Source organism: Megalops cyprinoides, chromosome 16, assembly GCF_013368585.1.
Source record: "Megalops cyprinoides isolate fMegCyp1 chromosome 16, fMegCyp1.pri, whole genome shotgun sequence".
In the NCBI taxonomy this organism is placed as follows: domain Eukaryota; kingdom Metazoa; phylum Chordata; class Actinopteri; order Elopiformes; family Megalopidae; genus Megalops; species Megalops cyprinoides.
Window position 1 is genome coordinate 26,698,569 of NC_050598.1, and position 20,092 is coordinate 26,718,660.

The 20,092-nt window shown below is 43.6% G+C and overlaps 2 protein-coding genes and 2 non-coding genes across 4 annotated transcripts in view; all 4 read right to left on the reverse strand.

The window, feature by feature from the left end:
• Positions 1-489: 489 nt before the first annotated feature.
• On the reverse strand, positions 490-5,030 carry LOC118790846 (guanine nucleotide-binding protein subunit beta-2-like 1). The gene is made up of 8 exons (XM_036547939.1): positions 4,811-5,030; positions 3,926-4,097; positions 3,246-3,393; positions 2,594-2,689; positions 2,147-2,257; positions 1,501-1,641; positions 948-1,058; positions 490-610 (listed from the first exon to the last, which is right to left on the reverse strand). Exons 1-8 carry the CDS (start codon positions 4,917-4,919, stop codon positions 545-547), a joined length of 954 nt encoding a protein of 317 aa, XP_036403832.1. The 5' UTR covers positions 4,920-5,030; the 3' UTR covers positions 490-544.
• Positions 5,031-5,473: 443 nt separating this feature from the next.
• On the reverse strand, positions 5,474-5,546 carry trnav-cac. The gene has a single exon. It is a non-coding gene; the product is annotated as a tRNA-Val (tRNA).
• A 317-nt stretch (positions 5,547-5,863) lies between these two features.
• Positions 5,864-5,936, reverse strand: trnav-aac. Its single transcript has one exon. It is a non-coding gene; the product is annotated as a tRNA-Val (tRNA).
• Positions 5,937-8,586: 2,650 nt separating this feature from the next.
• Positions 8,587-20,092, reverse strand: part of si:dkeyp-44a8.4 (collagen alpha-1(XXIII) chain) — a 155,592-nt gene continuing 144,086 nt past the window's right edge. The window contains exons 17-31 of the mRNA XM_036547747.1: positions 19,377-19,445; positions 19,053-19,076; positions 16,326-16,379; positions 15,992-16,036; positions 15,767-15,847; positions 15,398-15,451; positions 15,051-15,116; positions 14,845-14,871; positions 14,143-14,202; positions 13,810-13,872; positions 13,473-13,499; positions 13,303-13,356; positions 12,839-12,925; positions 10,088-10,126; positions 8,587-8,952 (exon numbers count right to left, since the gene is read on the reverse strand). Coding sequence (XP_036403640.1) covers positions 8,902-8,952; positions 10,088-10,126; positions 12,839-12,925; positions 13,303-13,356; positions 13,473-13,499; positions 13,810-13,872; positions 14,143-14,202; positions 14,845-14,871; positions 15,051-15,116; positions 15,398-15,451; positions 15,767-15,847; positions 15,992-16,036; positions 16,326-16,379; positions 19,053-19,076; positions 19,377-19,445 — 801 coding nt within the window. The 3' untranslated portion in view covers positions 8,587-8,901. The remainder of the gene's footprint in view (positions 8,953-10,087; positions 10,127-12,838; positions 12,926-13,302; positions 13,357-13,472; positions 13,500-13,809; positions 13,873-14,142; positions 14,203-14,844; positions 14,872-15,050; positions 15,117-15,397; positions 15,452-15,766; positions 15,848-15,991; positions 16,037-16,325; positions 16,380-19,052; positions 19,077-19,376; positions 19,446-20,092) is intronic.

Below are 20,092 nucleotides of genomic sequence, written 5' to 3' on the forward strand. Positions count from 1 at the left end.
CAGTGTTCCCTGTTACTACAATGAACTTCCCCGGGTTTGAAAGCTACCCATCAGTCAGGGCTACAGGTTGGCTTCCTCACTTGACTCTGGGTTTCTCCTTTTCAGCCTGGTTAACTGCTCCCCCTCCGGCTGCATCTGTATCACTTGGCCTCATGGCCACGCCAGATATAGAGGGCCTCCTTCCTCCTCCCTCTCTCTCTCAGGCAACACAGGCCAGCCAAGACACCCTGAACAGCCTCATTCAGGTCCTCCTGTGATCCCCACTGCCCTGCCTTTGAATCTGAAACTCATTTGGTTCTCTTCCTTGATAATTCTGCTTTTGCGATAGCTTTCCCGTTTACAAAACAGGGGTCACTCCTTAGATGCCTGGAGTGTGAATCCCACTCACACCATGTGACAGCACTCGCCTTCAAATTCAGAAAATACAAATTAAAAACTGTGTTGCATCCTTGTTTGCAGATTACTTAAGGAAAAAACACAAGACGACACTCAGTTTCCACAATTTTTTTTATTCAACGCTGATAGTTCCTAAAAAAGAGGCTTCCTATCGTGTTCCGATGGTGACCTGCCACACTCTGATCAGGTTGTCAGTGTAGCCAGCAAACAGGGTCTGGAGAGGAAAAAGAATTCTCTGAATCAGGAGGGGGACTGTAGCATTTTGTAGCAGAACTTTCTTACATGTATGAACACTGCATATCACAAACCATTTGCAAATACATTCCTGGCAGGTTTCTACACGTGACCAAATCGGCAGTGCCATCTACATATTCAGACTCAATTCCCCTCATATTTGCAGGACTTGTCACCAGTGAGAATCAGGGCTTTATTGTGATTGGGCATAATCACAGGGGGGTCTGATGTCACAATGGCCAAAGCAAAATCAGTCATGTGACCCTAGAGAACAGAGGAGGTATGTTCTGTGCAGGAAATGGGCAGGCATACAGTACCTGTCCATCAGCAGACCAGGCCAGAGAGGTGCACTGAGGTGGCTCAGCCTTGCTGTTGGTGCTGATCACTTCCTGTCTCAGCTCATCAACAATGATCTTGCCCTCCAGATCCTAGGTATAGGAGTGGGGGGGGGGCAGCACAGGAGACACAGAGGGGGACATGGGTGAAAGTCAGATGGGTTGCACATGGTTCTCTTCAACAAGCACTCAAAGACAGACATCTCCACCTAAACTCAGCAGAAAGAGTGGTCATTACCCTGGCAATTGCTACAGTTCAAACAGAGCTCTACACCTAAATGATCGGTGAGTGATCTTGGCTCCAAGGGACTGCGCTCAGAAACAGCCTCTTTTGTCATCATAAGAACACAGATGGCATTTTAGGTTTCATCACCGCTTCCCCTCACTCAGAGACATTACATTTCATCTCATTCTGTGCAAATTTTACCGTGTAGGCAGTGTCTCAATTCTGCTTCTGTCCTTCCTATGACCAATCCATTATTCTGCATTGTAGACACTGACTAATCCCATCGCAGTGTCCATAGGGGTGACTTACCCAGATCTTGATGCTGGGGCCGGTGGCTGCACAAAGCCAGTAGCGGTTAGGGCTGAAGCAGAGAGCGTTGATGGTGTCACCACTGTCCAGGGTGTACAGGTGCTTCCCCTCATTCAGATCCCACAGCATGGCCTGCCCGTCCTAGAGAGAGGGGGCAAAGGTTACTCTCCTGTGGGAACACGCTGCCTATACCTGTCCATCCCAAAACTACAGGTGTGGCATTTTTTTTTTATTTATTTTTAAATGGAGATTACAGAAGGGTTCATCTACACCAACATTCACATGCACACCCAGATGACTCTGTGCTACTATATCATAAGCATTTACATTACTTTCACAGCACACTGCTCAGAAACAGCCTCTATCTCATCACAGTGACACAGATGGCATCAAGTTTCATCACTGCTGTCATCATCACTCCCAAAAAGTGATTGGGGGGGGCAAAAAACTAAAAATGCAGTACCGACAATGCTTACTTGTTACTTTCCAGACCCCAGTCACTTACAAAGGACTTTAACAGGACAAATAGGCAGTACTCCGCCTCAGATTTAGAGACACTAACAGAATCTGCAAGAGCCTCAACAGCCTAATTTGTTGACCTCTGACCTCTGCCTCTGCTTTTTGAGCCCCATCTATCCCAGCATACCTTGCCACCAGAGGCACACAGGGAGCCGTCAGGAGACACAGTGACGGTGTTCAGGTATCCGGTGTGGCCGATGTGATTGGTCTTCAGCTTGCAGTTGGCCAGGTTCCACACCTGAAAGCATCGAAGGACCACAAAAAGCACATGAAGATGTCACATACATTACAAGGCCCACTGGAATCAACATTGGCAGGTCCACTAACAATTTACACTGACAAATAAAACTCGGCTGAGACTAAGACCAAGACAACCTGAACTACATTTCATTTCAGCTGCTGATAACCCTGTACCCTCCATCCCATCATAATTGCAGGACTTGTCGTCAAGGCCCGGGGGCTCAGGCGATAGGACCGTGAATTCTGTAATCACAGGGACGGTATGTAAACACTTTCCCACAGGTTACGAAAGTACGCCTTTCGGCCTAGCAGGTTTGTGCTGTCGGGCTCATACCTTGACCATCTTGTCCCAGCCGCAGGAGACAATGATGGGGTTGCTGCTGTTGGGGGAGAAACGCACGCAGGACACCCACTCAGAGTGACTCTCATCCTGTCGGACGGGGAAGGGAGGGGTTAAAGGTCAGATAAATGACATCTTCCAGTAAGATTTCTACATTTCCCTTCAACAGGAACTCATTACAGTACATGCTCTTATACAGAGCGACTTCCAGCACCATAGAACATGAGTTTATCTATTCAAGTAAAATGAGCAAAAGTGTCAGACCAAAGCAAGAATGACGACACGGAAACAAAACAGGCTGTGACATAAAAAAAAATGCAGCTTAATGATGATTTATTTGGGCAAGAACTGTGCTATCATGATTATGTTTATCTGCTGTGATCAGACTATGAATAGTCCTAGTTTCAGCCAAATTTTGTAAACATAATGACAAGTATGCAACCTGGTTTTAGAGAATGGCTGCATACTGAACGTAATCTATATTCTATAATCTATAATCTATATTCAAACTGATTCTGATGTTCCTAAGGTGAAATGTCTGCCTAAGCAAAAAAAGGCAACTCCTGACAAAACCATGGCACAGTTTCACTTGTGTACTGATGACGTCACAGTTCCCCGAATTCCTGTCTTGCACTCCTGCACTCACCTGGATGGTGTACTTGCAGACTCCCAGGGTGTTCCACAGCTTGATGGTCTTGTCCCGGGACCCGGACACAATCTGCCTGTTATCAGCGGAGAAGGCAACGCTCAGGACGTCCTTGGTGTGGCCGACAAAGCGCCGGGTTGTGGTACCACTGTCGGGAAAAGCCAAGAAAAAGGCGAGAGACCGTGTTATTTTTATCCTTTCAGAAATAAGGCAGACTTAATAAACCATGAGATTAGCTAGTGTCACTTTATCCCATGCACATCCTATGGAAAACCACTGTCACAGACAACTTGGAGAACACTGATAAGGGAGCACACTCGTGTTCCAATGATATTTCAAGGCCAAATCAATGATTTAAAGATTATTCTTGCTGCAGCTGTGAAATTCCCAGGGACCTGAGCTTCTCTGAAGATGGAAACTGCAAAGGAGGAGGGCACACTCTGAGATGTCTTTCAAAGTCTTCTGCACTAACCACCGTGTCTTTAGACAAAGTTTTTCAACAACCTAACAATGACAATATTTAAAGACCGTGGAAAACCTGACATTAAATAACTGAAGAGCAGCACAAAGATGAACCTTTGGTTCTCTGGTGCAGCGGGCAGGTTCTGCTGAGTCTAACGTGTCTGAAGTTCGTTACAGGGCGCGTTACGGGACACTCTCCTGTCCCACCCCTTACTCACGTGGTCAGGTCCCACAGGCGCAGAGTCCCGTCCCAGGACCCGGACAGGGCGAACTGCCCGTCCGAGGAGATGACCACGTCACTCACGAAGTGCGAGTGACCCCGCAGCGCCCGCTGGGGGATTCCGTAGTTAGTCTCATCACGAGTCAGTTTCCACATGATGATAGTCTTGTCTGCAAAGGGAAGACACAGGCGTCAAACAACTCCACACACACACACACACTAACTCATGCAGTTTAAGGTGATTAAGCAATTCAAGAGGAAATATAGTCACACCAAATGCAACCAAGGAACTACACAGTTCAAGTGAACTGAGGTTACCAGAGACAAATTATGACGCGATTTTAGATTACCACCATTGGCGCTAGCCGTTTAGTCTGACAACCTCACTAATCGTTCCACCATGTATTAGTATCTCATGCAGTACATCTTGTCAGCAAGCTGCTGTCTATCGCACTAATATTCAGAACTTAACGGAAAAGCCTTTCAGAAAACTACTAGCCACCTAACGTTAGCTACATATATCACTGCAGCAACACTTGAACTAATTATGATCACCCACCCTACTGACCTGAAATTACACATACTACTACGAGCCACACGGCACTGGGAACGCTGCTTCATTTGGAACGAGATTTTGATATATATTAACTTTAGCACGTGTTTTTCAGCATGGTTTTGACTTGCAACACTGAACTATCCAGGATGTACGTGGCTGGGCAGCAGGCAAGCATATTGATTATTTCGACTGTCTACCCTAATGCCAGCACTATCCTTATGAGCTGCGTTAGATTTTTGAACTGTAGTCAAGCAAAGCACCGACTTCAGGGGCAGTTACAACTGCCTGCCGGAGTATCCGGCTCAATGATGGCGGCGGCCAAGATACCTCGGGACGCAGACAGAATCATATCGGGAAACTGCGGCGTAGTTGCTATCTGGGTCACCCAACCATTGTGGCCCTTCAGGGTCCCCCTCACGGTCATCTGCTCGGTCATTTTGGAGAAGGTATATGGTGCCCTCAAAGGAGGATGGAGTTGGATTTAGACGGAGGGCTGCGGGCGCCCTGTTCCTCTCGCATTCAGGCACAGGGAAAGAGGCCGATTTCACCCGGAAACAGAACTAAAAGAGCGACGGGTCGTGCGGCATTCTGGGAAATACGAACCAACCAAACCAGCACAGCTGAAGTGGCTGGGAAGGTTTCACCGAGTAACGCATTAATTTAGGATTAGGAGGTTATTTTTCTGTAAACCCCGTTCTGAAGCTGCGTAGTGTTTTACTATATACAGACACATGGCGACACCATTAATACCGACCAGTGAGTTGTCAACCCGCGGGGCGTCCAACAACCTGTAGCTAACTTGGCAGGGTGAAATTCGTGCTGTGTCCGTGGACACATAATACTTGTCTCACATATACGGAGGTGTAGTTACAACTAAATAGTGTAATGATTGTGGCCCAGTGACATTAAAGCAAAATTCAGACAGCATCTTGCAGAATAGTGATAAGATGACTAAGTTAGCGTTATGTGTAGAGTAAAAAAAAAAAAAGTTGTTCCCGCCCGGTTTCGAACCGGGGACCTTTCGCGTGTGAGGCGAACGTGATAACCACTACACTACGGAAACAGACATGTGTCACTGTCGGTCTGTAGCTATTAGAAAGTGACAATAGTGTGTAATGTGTTTTCAGAACTGACAGATTTAAGGGTAAGATCACAAAAATGTTTTGGTGTTCGTTTTCAATGACAATTTCAAGGCAATTTTTTCACAAAGCATACAACGAATATGTTGCGGAACTTTCATGGACAAATAGACAGGCAACGGACTACAATTCAGTCTAGAGTAAGTGTGTCATGGAGGTGTGTCGGAACTACACTCTTAATCATTCTATTACCTCGTAATTAACTCTTCCAACAACCAAAAGTGTACTGAAGCTAAAACAATGTTTCCGCCCGGTTTCGAACCGAGGACCTTTCGCGTGTTAGGCGAACGTGATAACCACTACACTACGGAAACTCCACATGTTCTAGTGACCTGTGTTAGACCCTTCCACATGCACCAAAACAGTTTAAATGAATTCCAGTATGGTTTTCAAGACGTATGGTCAACTTTGACGGGTTATTGGCAGTATTCCGTAACTCGTTTAGTTCCTTGTTAGCTGATATGAATGTATTATGCAGACACTAAAAGTTAACGAATAATTATTTTGCTTTTACTGATTGGCAGTATGGTTTCATTGTTACTGGTTTAACAAATATTTTCATCCTTTTGCCTTTTTTTCTGAAACTAGCTGCGCTGTAGATTGTTTTCGTCTGATGAGATTTAAGTAAGTACGTAATAATAATAATAATAATAAATAACTTATCCAATTAATATGGTAATGTAGCACAATATTAATTGGAATTCACTGGATCAGTAGGGGACATCCGAGTACAGTCGGCCTGATAATTATTTGCGTTTAGTGCAGGTTTTGGAATAAAGCTTACCAAAAAAGTATGACTTGACAAAAACGCCAACAATTGCATTTCTTTTCTAAAATTGTTTATTTCCGATTATATGTTTAATTTACCTGAACGCACTTCTTTCAAAAACAAAGAGAAAGTAACAAAAATAGCTGAAAACTCTTTTACAACCAAACACACAAAAATACAACAAGCAAATTCACAAAAACAATACTGTGATATTCAAATAATAATTATAATAATATAATAAAAACACTGCAAACAGACCGTATTCAGGAGAAAATATATGTAAAACCAGTAAAAAAAGGCCTGAAATGAGGAGGCAACTTCAGACACTGGTGAGTGTTTTCAAAGAATTTTCAAAAAATCCAAGAACATCCTTCAGTTCAGCCAAAGCGACCAACGACAGACAACTTCAAAATTTTCATTCACACAAAAGCTAAGTACTTGCTGTATTTTCAAAGGGGGGATAGAAAAAAGAAAAGTAAAGAAACCGCTGCCTTCTGAATGAATCCACACCATTGAACAGTAAAAAATACAAAAATACAAATATGAAACATGGCATAAGTGTAAAACACATCAAATTGATCCAAAGGTGCAACAGACCCTGTAAAGACTGCATTGCATAAAAACTGCAGTTATTAAAATGTGGTACAAGAACTGACCAGAAGTAGAGAGCTTATTGACACTGGTTAAGAGTTATGACTCCCCCCCCCCCCCCCCCCACTGTGCCACATGTATGCATATTGAATTGGGAGACAGCTGGACCAGCTATGAATAATTTGTTCATAGCACAGTTACAGCATAAATGAAACTCTATGCAGCAAAAGGTCATTTGCAGACAACAGCTGGTCTGGCACGACTGATTTTTGTTAATAAGTACACTCTCTGCAGAGAAAGCGAGGAGAGAGATACAAAGACGAGAACATCCTCAACACCAGAAGGGTTATGTTCAAACAGGAAACTGACTACACATTAAAACAAGAGAGATCTGCTGCCACCGCTGTGTGCGTCACCTGTACGTCAATCACTGTGTGTGTGTGACACGTGTGTGTGACTTATTTGTGCATGGTAGTGATGGGGGGGAGGGGGGGGGGTCACTGCAGTTTGGGTCACTCCGGAATTGACACCACTGATCAGTAAAAGAGGCAGCGAGGGCCAAGGCACCAGGAAAATAAAAGTACAGCACCCTCAAGAGAAGTATCCTTTTGAGCAGCACCTCAAACATTAAAACAAAGAAATATTAAACACTACGCAGTACAGTTTGCAAATGCATAGACCTGCGTCTCAAGATGTGTCAGTGAATACAAAAATCAATAACAATCAATACTGTTTAAACCAACAGAGGCAGAAAACGCCCTTTTTATGTACATCAATGTTGTACATTAGTGTGCAGGCCGTAGCTCCCATGTCACAGCATAACATAAACTGACAAATCTCCCACTGACAGAGAGACCCACTCTTCGGAATATTTATTATTCAGCAGCAAAAGCAAAGTTGCAGGTTTAGGGAAAAAAAAAATGCATGTGAAATCAAACAGAAAGATAAGTCTGACACACTGGTATCTCAACCTGACATCTGAGCAATAAACATGAGAGATATGTGTCACAAACAACAGTTTAAGTACACCTACTTAAGTTGAAAAATGAGTCTGAAATACTGCAAGTTGCTGTTTATATTTCTCTTCTGTCAAGATTCTAACCTTCAATCAATGACAAACAGACTTCATATTCAATTAAAAAAAAACAGCACAAGCTATTTTCATGATTACTTTGGAAAATTAGTTTTACTGAGTTTAAAATATACACAATTTACTGCATATACCTCCATGTACCATACAAAGACATCCATGCACAGGAATGCAAACGTAACTGAATAACTAGAGTACATCATAGTAATCACTACTACGTTTCAGTAGTATAAGATATAAGAAACTCTACTGCATCAGATTTAAAACATATGGTATGTCAGATGTTTACATGTAAGGACTTCTTTCTTTTAGAACTAGATAATTATGTCATCCTATCGTACAACATCAACAACACTCCAAAAGATTTGTTTGATATTCTGGCAAATTCAGTAAGGAGATTATTTCATCATGAAGTGAAATAAAATGGGTGAAGGTCCAAAATTTATCTGTATGTTTTTTTTTGTTGCAGTATTTATCTGATAGGCTACAACTATAAAAAATACCCATCTAACTCAAACAAAACAATCATAAACAATGCAGGAAATAATATTTTCCATATACCAGTGGGGGGGGGGGGGGTCCTTTACAGACTTCATTTCCGTCGGGAAAGTTGGCCAGAGGAAAACGATCTGGCAATGGATGTGCCTCCATTTCCAAAGCAATTTTGAAGTTCAGTTATTCCTGCAACGCCCCCTGCTGGTTAAACGCAGCACCGCTGAATCCGTGCAGGTCCTGGCTGTGTGTGTCGCCGGACCTGCTCCTCAATCCCTCACGGTGAGTGGCTCCACAGAGCTCCGCGTGTCCGCCGTCTCTCACACCTCCTCTCCTCTTAGGGCTGAGAGAGACGCTTACGTTTGGGCCTCTGCCACCCGGCCTCGTCCTTTCAGAGCAAACAGCGGAGAGAGGAACAGCGGCACTGATTCACAGTCCTCCGCACTGTCTGTGGGGTCAGTCATGCACTCCCATGCAGCAGTCCTCAGGGGAACACACCGGCCAGTCCGTTAGTGAAGTTAGATCTCATTCTCCCTAATGATCGTCACCGTAGCAGCAACTCGTCTTCCTCGTATCGGGGTTGGGTCCATCTGCTCTTCATTTACACCGTTTCCGTTCGACTCTTACACACCCCCAACTACGTTTTTACACGGCAACCATCCTTAACACCATCTAACAGCGTTGAAAGCTGTCCATTTTCACTCTTTATTAATTTTACAAAAATGTCCTTGTTAACAGAGATGTGATGATAGACAATTTATAATGTCCGATATAAAAGCTCAATATATTATATGAAAGTGTTCTTAAAAAGTAAAAAAAGAAAAGTACTCAGTTGCAAAATATACCATATCAATATGTACAGACGCCATGCTTGGGGTTAGTCATCACTGCAAGAGAGTAACAGCCAAGATTAGAAATCCAACACAGACAGATGAGCTGGACAACAATTTTAGATGTTTCCTTGTCACTAATTCACCTGAACCCCCAAAATTTGGGTAATCTCTCAGCTTCTCTCAGCACTTGTTATTATCTGTTACCTAACAAACAGTACCACCTAAAGCAATTTCTTATGTCTTAGACTTTGCTTTCCTTTTAAAAAAAAATCTGATCTAATGGGTTAATGCACTCGTATCTCTACCAGCTAGCTTGTACCTTGTCAGGTCAACTACTGAGACTTGGTCATGCAGTGCTTCTAATATTTTTGACTCTTTATATGGCTTTTTGCTTGTGTTGTACTCTGCCTCACTTGTAAGTCAGTTTGGATAAAAGTATCTGCCAAATGAATAAATGTAAATGTAATGTAAATCCAATGAAATTCAAGCTTTTCAGAAATTTCTGATGTGAACAGTACTGGGAGGTTTAGAGAAATATTCCTTGGTTTCAGGGGGCAATAAAGTTAGGACTCTCAAGCACTCTTCCAGAGAGACCTTCATCAGACAGGTCTCTCAGGTCATTCATCTATCAGTTCATTCAATCATTCATTTATGAACACATGATTAATTTGTATTCATGCTCATACTGACCTTGTGCCAACACCCTGGTATGGGTAGTCCATCTTGTCCCTGGTGATTAGGAAGGAAAAAAACAAATGGCAGTTAGAATCAGAACAAAGATCATGCGCTCAGAATTCCACTGATTTCACTCAGAGAAGAGGCGGGAACTCTGGGCATCACATGACTTACAAACCCATGCCATGATCACGTAACTGTCACATGTGAAGAAAAAAAACAAAAACATGCAATTACACCAGTAACTTCATGGAGAAGTTCAATGATCACAAGCATTGACCGGAGTTTATGCCGAACAAAAACACACACAGTAAATTCTTGACCGGCACTCAGGAGTTAATAGAGGTCTGTTGTGATTGCCATGGGCAAGAACCTCTGTAACTGCTAGAGGGATGCTGTAGGGCACACACCAAGGCATGGTCTTTCATGCAATACAGTACAAAACGCACAGAATAAAATAACAGGCATTCAGGAAACACTTACAGGAGTCTGGTTTTTACTCCCAAACACACACCACCAGTTTGAAAAGCATGCAGTGGCCATGAGTGAAAAGCTTCATCGCTGACTCGTAACAGAATATGTGACAAAAGTTTACTCTGGAAGCCTATTAACTTTATATGATGTTTAGTTATCAGTCGATTTTTTATTTTTGTGGATCTATGCTGTGCACATTCTGCTGAGATTCATAGATCCTCATGTCATCTGGATAGCTCATCCAATTTGCTGAGCCCATAATATCAGCTGGTCAACATACTATGAAGGTCAGTAAATCGGCAAAGAATATGTGTAGCATTGATAAAAATAAATGGATAGATAAACAAAAATTAAGACCCTGCTCTTCTCGTAGTTGGGGTAATGAAGTAAGGCTGGGTAAACTGCTAAACAAAAAAGGAAATCAGACTGTGACCACTTGGGGGCAGTGTACCAATAAGCATGAAACACCAGCATCAGACTGAGACGATGAAGACAACTGCTGATGTTCACAACAGACAAACCATGATAGTGGAGTTCCCGACAATCCAGTTAACCAGTATTTATGTATGTGTGGTAAGTTTTCAACATACTGAAAAACCACAATAGGAAAAAAAACAGCACAATGAAGGGAAAGCATTCAGACAGCAGGCTGGCAAAGCACACTCAAAACAGGGAAGGTTTTGGGGTGAAGGGGGGATATGGACAGACCTTTGTGGAACTTTATAAGGACAGAATGATTTAAGGCCTTGGTTTCCACAGAGCCTGTGAGAATGTTTTCTGGGTAAAGCAAGAGCAGCCCTTAAAACAAACATACTAGGTGGTCATTTTATACTTCTGGCATATTCATCTACATATTTGGACAAGATGTCAATCAATAATGGAGTTTCAAGCGAATGTGTTTATTTAGTTGTTTGCATACGTATATTAATAACATGATGTTATTCAATGGTGAATAGGAATTTAAAGATACTGTAGCATTTAGCAAATGGTGCTTGAAAATGATAAAAAGTCATTCTAAGCACAGATAAACAGGGTTATTTATGTACTAATTGGAAATAATTCACTATGATCCATATCATTTACATGATTTCAATTTGAATAGAGCGCTTCCATTTTATGCCGGAGAAATGCCATTCTGCTCGAGATGAGGTGTGTGGAGACCTGTCACATGTAGGCCTGCTCTTATTGGTTCAAAAAGAATGGTGTGGGATAAAGAGTTTGACCCAGAAAAATTGCCAATGGTCCACACATAGCTGATGCTGGTCTGGCCTCCAACCAGTAGGGGGTGCACACCACACAGATGATCAGGAACAGATAAACCAGAGGCAGTGATGGACAGAGCCCTCATGTTGACCCTTCTTAAAGTCCCAGTAAAGACTACGTGCTGAAAATGAACATTCCAAACTGCTATGAGAAATGTTTTATGTCTTATCTGTAGGTTTGTTGATAGCCATCACTGCCTCGGGCCTGGAGGGAAGTGGGGAGGAGAGGACAGAGACAGAGATACTGTACCAGGGGGCAGGGGGCGTCTTGGGCAGGCTGCCCTGCCTCCCCAGCAGGACCTTTACCCTCATCATTGCCCTGTCAGCGAGAGCCATCCACACCGTTACGCCACTGATGTGCCACCCCACACACACATACACATACTCACTCACACTCACACAACGCATATGAGCTCACATGGACCCACACACGATCATACAGATAGAAAGTTAACCCTGCTGGCCAAAGATGAAAACTACAATTTTATTTGCTTCAGAAACCAATGGATCTCTGCTGGAGGCTGGTGGTTGCTGGACGAAAGAGAAATGATTAGAAATGTAAACAAAAATGTAAAATAAGTCAGGGGATAAGGATGTCTGACTCAGGGGCCAACTGCTACACAACAGACTCATTTTTACCTTTTCTGGAAAAGTTTTTTATTAATTTATTGAGATCACACTTTTTTATTCCATGAACTTCTGTACCGTTGCTTTGTTAAGTTGCTCTGTTGCTCTAAAAATCCTCTGCCTAACCAGTGTGCAGTAGATCTGCAGTGCTCAACGAATGGAGCATGGAACAGGCAGAAGAAAATAGCAATCTTTGCCTGTGGAGAGGAGAATTATGAGGAGGGATCTGAGCAACTCCGGCTTGATGGTGTAAGCAATACACAACATGTTTGATTTCGGGCATATTTCTGTATGAGTGCCAGATTCTCCCCTCAGTGATTTACTTTTCCGTTGAATCTCTGGAAACTGGCCATCCCTTGAGGAAGCTGTAGTGAGTGGTGGTGTGGAGGGGGGGGCTACTCACCACAGGGCAGGGCTGATCCAACCCGGGAGGGCCCTGCTCACCCTTCTGACCCTTCAGTCCTTTCTTTCCCACTGTCCCCCGGTCACCCTGCACAGGGAGAGAGCGGGGCGAGGGTCATTTCACCGCACAACACAAGAAACCCCCCGACAGAAGAAGCCTAAATTATCAAAAGCAGGGTTTTAGGTGGGCCACGTGTGACAATTACATTACATTACTTTCATTCAGCAGACACTCTTATCCAGGGTGTCTTACGTAGGTTACACATTTATACAGCTGGATATTTACTGAGGCAATTGCGGGTTAAGTACCTTGCCCAAGGGTACAGCAGAAGTGCCCCAGCAGGGAACTGAACCTCAGCCTTTTGGTTAAAAGTCCTGCACCTTTCCACTATGCTACACTCCTGACAATGATACTACATTGACTCAATGACCAGTTTTGGAGACAAACAGTTGCGCTCCCCCCACCTTCTCTCCTTTATCTCCCCGGTCGCCCTTCTCTCCCGTCATCCCAGGTAAGCCCTGAAAGAGTCGGAGAGACAGAGGGGTGTCAGTGCAGGGCATTGTGGGAGTGTGGAATCCAGGATGAGCGTGGCATGACTGGCGCGCTCAGAGCAACGCATGTGTGCTGTACTCACATCATATCCAGGCTCCCCTGCCTTTCCCTGTGAAACATTACATGACATTACATTATTGTCATTTAGCAGATGCTATTATCTATAGCAATTTACATGCAGGTTTTTTTTTTTACATGCTCTCCATATATACAGCTGGATATTTACTGAGACAGTTCTGGCGCCTTACCCAAGGGTACAGCAGCAGTGCCCCAGTGGGGTATTGAACCAGCAACCTCCTCTTTACCACTATACTACACTGCCGCCCCAGCACAGTGCACAGATACACAGGTACAGTGCAAGTTCACCCAACAAACGCCTCTTTTTAAAGGAAACCCTGAACATGCAAACATGTGGTCACCTTTTCTCCCTTAGTGCCTGGGAGGCCAACTAGTCCTGTGGAACCGGGAGGGCCCTGAACTCCCTGCGGGTAAAGACAGAAACAGGAAGCTTTAATGACAAGAACAGGCCATTCATTCCATCTATGCATGTCGTTATGGCTACAGACTAGAGCGCATCTTGTGCTGTGTCAGTCCTGGTGTGAAACAATCCAAGGGTGTCGCACACCACAACACTCCTGAGAAGGTATTCCCTGCATTGATAACTGTCTGGAGTTATTAACATTTTCTACTGCCAATGTGAAATTTACCACATGATTTTCAAAACCTAATTTACACCTAAAAAGCAGACTCACCGGTAGCCCAGGAGAGCCAGCAGCCCCCTTCTCTCCCTTAATTCCCTCTCCTGGTTCCCCCTGCAGAGTACCACAGCGTCACCAACAGTGCACAACACACAGGCTAACAGCATCATCACCAACATTACACAACATGGGCTAACAGCATCATCACCAACATTACACAACATGGGCTAACAGCATCATCACCAACATTACACAACACATAGGCTAATAGCATCATCACCAACAGCACACAACACACGGTCTAACAGCATCATCACCAACAACACACAACACACAGGCTCACAACAACATCACCAACAGCACACATTAGCATACTGCAGACACACATCAACACAACATCATTACCATCACATATCACATTATATCAACAATGGCAGCATGAAAGATAAAAACAGCTGTCAAAACAGCAGGCATGATTCCTTCAAGACAATACTTGCAACAGAGAACTGCAAAAGACACTTGATTACGGCTGTAGTGTAGACTCGCCCACTCAGATACTGTGCATTTATGCTTAGACGGCTGTCCAAAGCTGACATTTCAAACCCAACAACCTCATCTTACTCCATAAAACAATAACTCGTGTTTTTCTTTCTCTCTGTTTCACTCTTTCTCTCTCTGTCTCTTGCTTTTCCTTTTTCTCCCTCTAATGCACAAAATTGCATACAGACATGTCATTGAATGTCTCCTTAAGCTCACCTTGGGACCAGGCATTCCATGATGTCCCTGAAACAGAGAAAATCAGGGTTCATTTTAATGCGATGGATTTAGGAGGGGGAAACCAACTATATAAGCATATATTATAAGCAGCTACTACAATGGTTTTGCTTAGCTTTATTTGCATTGTGGCCTTAACAGAATTGTTCTCTTGAAAACTAAACATTCCAGAATTAGACCTCACTCACCGTGAACCCAGGAGGACCAGGGGGTCCGGGGGGACCTGGGGGCCCAGGCTGAGAGATCATCTGTACCTAAAAGGGTGACAACAGTGAAATCAAACATATGTGCTATAGCATACACATTATCATACTGGACGCACTGACACAGTAATTGTTGTAATATATAAAAGGGGGTTGTTTTAATCTCATAACAACAACAATAACATTTGCTACCTAATAATGCGTTACAATACCTGGAAGAGGAAGACAGAAAACAGCTTAGCATTTGTGTTGTGCATTTATTGACTTTGATGTATCATCACCTAAATGCTCTATAACGGGGAAGAACTGTTAGAGACTGATGACAGACTGACCAGATTATCCTCCAAAGAGGAGGCTCCTTTCTCCCCCTTCTGTCCATCAACTCCCTGAGGCATAAACAGAATGCAGAACGCATGTCACTCACACAGAGAAAAATAACACACAGGAAGTGATGCGTCACTCCGTCTGCAGTAACATTCTGTGTGACACAAACAGAACTGCACCATCTCCCAACAGAACTGCAGCTCTTTTTTCTGCTCTCTTTCTTCATTAGGCACGCTGCATGTTAGGGCCTTTTCAGACGTCATCAGTGAAATTTATTCAGAACTTGGCCAAGACAAGCATGAAAGTTAACTGCCACTGTCGAACACTCGTGTTTTCCCAGTCCTCCCAGGAGAGGCCTGATCGGAGCTCATACTCACCGCTGGCCCTGACAGGCCCATCTCGCCCTTTTCTCCCTTCTCTCCTGCTATCCCAGGCTCCCCATTGTCACCCTTTACCCCCTTGGGACCCCAGAGAGAGAAGGGTCAAAGGTGAGAGGTCAAGATCACAGGGTGAACTTAAAACACATACTGATCCCGTTTTGACAATAAATGAATAAATGAGAAACTAAAAACATGAGGTTAGGTACTAAATATTTATTATACCTTTTGTCCATCAACTCCAGATGGCCCAGGCAAGCCCAGCTCCCCCTGTTAAAGAAAAAAAAGCAAAACAAAAACACAAAAATGACTGCATGTCACCAGTCCTCAGAGGCCTGATGTTTCTACGCCATATCCTCCTCTCGGAAGCTATGATTGTAAATTTCCTTTCTCACATTTAGACATGGACAGTTTCCTTCACACACTACAATAGCAGCTTGCGGAATGTGACAGAGGACACAGGAGCAGCTCTCCCAGGCGGGAATCATGCAATATACCTCTGAGAAATAACAGGACGACACGGGCACGGTTCAGTGACGGCGTGTGGCACAGGACCTACCTTTGGCCCTTGCTCTCCAGGGGGCCCTGGCGGACCAGGGGGACCAGGGGGTCCCTGTGAGAGAGAAGACAACAATGTTAAACCACATATTCAGAGGACACGTGAAGATCAAGGCACGCCATGCATTGCATCAATCACCTATGACCACGATGTTATTCTGTTATTCATTCCGCATCGGGCCGGTTACAGATGACCACACTGGCGAGCAGATACGGTAAACCTGTCTGCATTCAGACACAGCAGCACAAGTGGGCACTGCTTTGATCACGGAACTCTACGGAGTGTGGTTTGGAACACTGGGAGAACAATAGCGCGGCTGCGGCTTCCAAAAGGTTCCACAGAGAGTACAAACAGAGGAATTTCTGGCACGCGGCTGCATGTCTACATGTAATCCTTGATCTGAATAGACAGCAATTATTTTCTCTTTGTCTATCAACCGAGTCCAGCTTTGTTATGGATGTCAAAGCTGCAATGACCCTTTTAATCGCCACACTCAGGCCCTGATGTTATTTCCTCACCGGGCCAGACAGCACAAAAAGAGAGGAAGAAGTAAAGAGGCAGAGAGAGAAAGAGAGAGATACAACTGCAGGCTGTCAGTAAACATTCAGCTTGCATTCGATTAAGTTTTAAGTTAATTCCATTTTATTACTAGTGACTTACTGGTAGGAGATGAAATAAAAACCATCATTGTCAACAGAAACTGTACGCTGACAGACAGAATGCTTCAGCAGACCTTCTCAGGACCTTGAGATGCAAACACCCTGGAAGACACACTATACCAGCGTGCTCCAGGAGAAACACATGGCCTCTATACCATGTGCTCAACCACAATCACCGGACTGGCTGCCAATACAGAGCCCATACAGTCTGAAAATGCACCGTGCTCCAGACCTGGCCTTCGCGGAAAAGCCGCATTCTCCCACTCATTCTCAGAGCACAGTTACTAGAACGATGGCCTCAGGATGGAAGAATGTTGGACAAAGACAGAAACTGACCTATCCAACAACCACATAGAAATTACCACATTACATGATACATACTGTTCTAGCTGTCAAGTTATTGTTTGATTCACTCTTGACAGTTATTTTGTATTTTTTTAATGTTTCCCCTGCCAGTGCTATCCCAGTTTATCATGCCAGGATACACATATCGCCGCAATGCTAAATGATTTATTTAATATGTGTATTGCTGTGCCCTCCTGTAATGGTAGGGGATGAATGTTAAAGTGTTAGATCATGCCCCCCAATCCTCACAAAAAACAAAGCAGGCTTTTATTGCTCTTGAATGCTGTGATCTTGAAACGATTAAATATGGAAATCATATTCATCCCAGCGGTGTTTGTTGATTTTCTAATTTCCTTCCCCCTTGCTGTTGTTTCTTTCCCGTTCCTATGACAACAGAAACAGCTTCCAAACATCTGTTCGGCCACGTTTTGACATCCCAAATGATGCCACCCACAAGGATAATTGGAAGTCCATAAAATAAATCAGTAAATTATGTATGTGACACGTGCTTTTTATTGCCATGCCGATATTCCAGCGGGTCGAATAAATATCAAACAAATCCTGGTTTTGCTTGGAGGAGGTGTTCTTCTTATTTTGGCATTTAATATACATGAACTTATTTTTACAACAATTTAACGATGACAGTGGCACAACTGAGAATAGTTCATGGCCAGTTAAACTCGCGTTCATGTTTCATATTTCGTGCACCAGTCTATGTTGGTGCTTCCAGTAGGACCTTGTGCATAGCAATCTTTGCTAAAGCTCTCACTGGAGCTGACAGACCGCGATCTGGCCAGTATCGCGAGGGACAGGAGGCAGCTGGTTGGAATTAATGGGGGATAGTGTGTAAAACAAATGGTTTGCTTCGTGTGCGTGAAACAGGGGCGAGAGCTTCTCACATGCCTTTCTTTGTGTTTCGGCTTGATTGAAAAATATGCAAACAAAATGAAGGAGATTAAGCTCTTTCAAACCAAACATTGTGAGGTCCAAACATATTAAGATAAACATTTCTGTAACTTTTCCCTTCAGGAGGAAAAAGGCAAGGGTTCGGCCAGACAAAACAAAACGTCCACAAAATTGAAATGGTGCAGTAAAAAATGTTTCGATTTATTGATTAAAAGTGTCAGTTTTGGCTAAACAATTTAATAAGTTGTATTACAGCAGATGTAATAAATGTATTACTCCCGCCTCATGTATCTCATATACACATGAGTACAACTAATGGAAGATGTTTTTTTCTTGTGTTCTGGGAAGACTGTTTGATTGCGGGCAATGAAATGACATCCAATCCGTTGGATGCAGTGAGCTTAGCGTGTGATGTCCACACTACGGCACACACTCATGCAAACACACCCACCAAAAAACACAGGCAAACCAGTGCACGCACACACACACACACACACACACACACAAACACAAGCGTGCGTACCCAACCACAAAAACAAACAAATGCACACACATCTACCCACCTGTATACACACACAACCACACTCAAACAAACACACACATGCACGCACGCACATGCGCACGTGTGCACGCACACACACACACACACACACACACACACACACACACACACACACACACACACACACACACACTACCCAAACACACAAATGCACACATGGGGATAAGGGTAATCTATGTGTGTGGGGATGCAGGTTTAGGAGACATATATGAGGGTAGAAACACGACCATAAACACATGCTGATGCTGTAGTTACCGAGACACTGATGGTATGGATGGCCTGGGAGGAGAGAGCAAGGATACATTGATCATGGCTTACAAAGGATTTCAGCCTTGCTGCAGCAAAAAAAGTGCCTGGCACCGGCGGGACCTTCAGCAAGAAAAATCTCTGACAGGGGCAGATACACAGTCCAGAGCAAGAGGTCAGAGAAAGGGGTATGTTTAAACTAGTGCTGTATTTCAGCAGCCAAAAAGAACCTTTACCAAACATCCTGCTGAGCTCGACCTTGGTGTTAAAAGTTAAAAGGGAAGAGTCAGGCTCAGACTGAATTCAGCCTGTGACCTGGGCAGCAGCACTCACCCGAAAGGCCTCCTGGAGCTTGCCACTGAAGTCGATGACCTCACTCGAGCCTTGTGCACCTTTCTGTCCCTGCCAAGAGAAACACAGCCGCACACGGTGTAGTAGTTAGGGAACTGAAGGTTGCAGGTTTCAGTCCAGGGGAGGGAGGGCACTGTTGCGTACTGTTATGTTTCAGGTTCATTATTCTTTTACAAATACCAGCTGTACAAAATGACTAAAATAAACCATAAACCTTATCAGCTGTGCTGAATTGGGGTGTAAGGATTAAACAAATAATATTATGTGTAAACAGAAGACTAAATCTGTGAATGATGATCACAGTTATATTTTGTGTTAATATTTTCATGTATGCATCCATCCAGCTATCCATCGTCTCATCCGATACTCATCCGTTCCTGTATATTATATATTATATATATATATATTATAATATATTATAATATATTATATATATATATATTATATTATATAATATTATATATTATATATTACTTGCATGTCTCAAGAGCTGATCTAAAAGATCTGTGCTGAAAAAATGAGAGACACATAAAAATGACAGTGGTGGCTCATATTCTGTGAGTGTTCCATGGTACAGGACGGCAAACAGATTTCTACCATTTGACTCCCTCAGCCCACTCTAATTCCTGATGGTGACCTCAGCACCTCAGTGGCCAATGAGATTTTGCCAGTGTGATAACAAGATTCCAAAACCCTGG

What these genes read in the sequence shown, in the direction of transcription:
- LOC118790846 (XM_036547939.1), bottom strand. Translation starts at nt 4,919, where the DNA reads ATGACCGAGCAGATGACCGTGAGGGGGACCCTGAAGGGCCACAATGGT. An exon ending in CGCCTGTGGGACCTGACCAC is followed by an intron (nt 3,394 to 3,925) that starts GTGAGTAAGGGG and finishes TTTTCCCGACAG; the next exon opens with TGGTACCACAACCCGGCGCT. An exon ending in TCTGCAAGTACACCATCCAG is followed by an intron (nt 2,690 to 3,245) that starts GTGAGTGCAGGA and finishes CCCGTCCGACAG; the next exon opens with GATGAGAGTCACTCTGAGTG.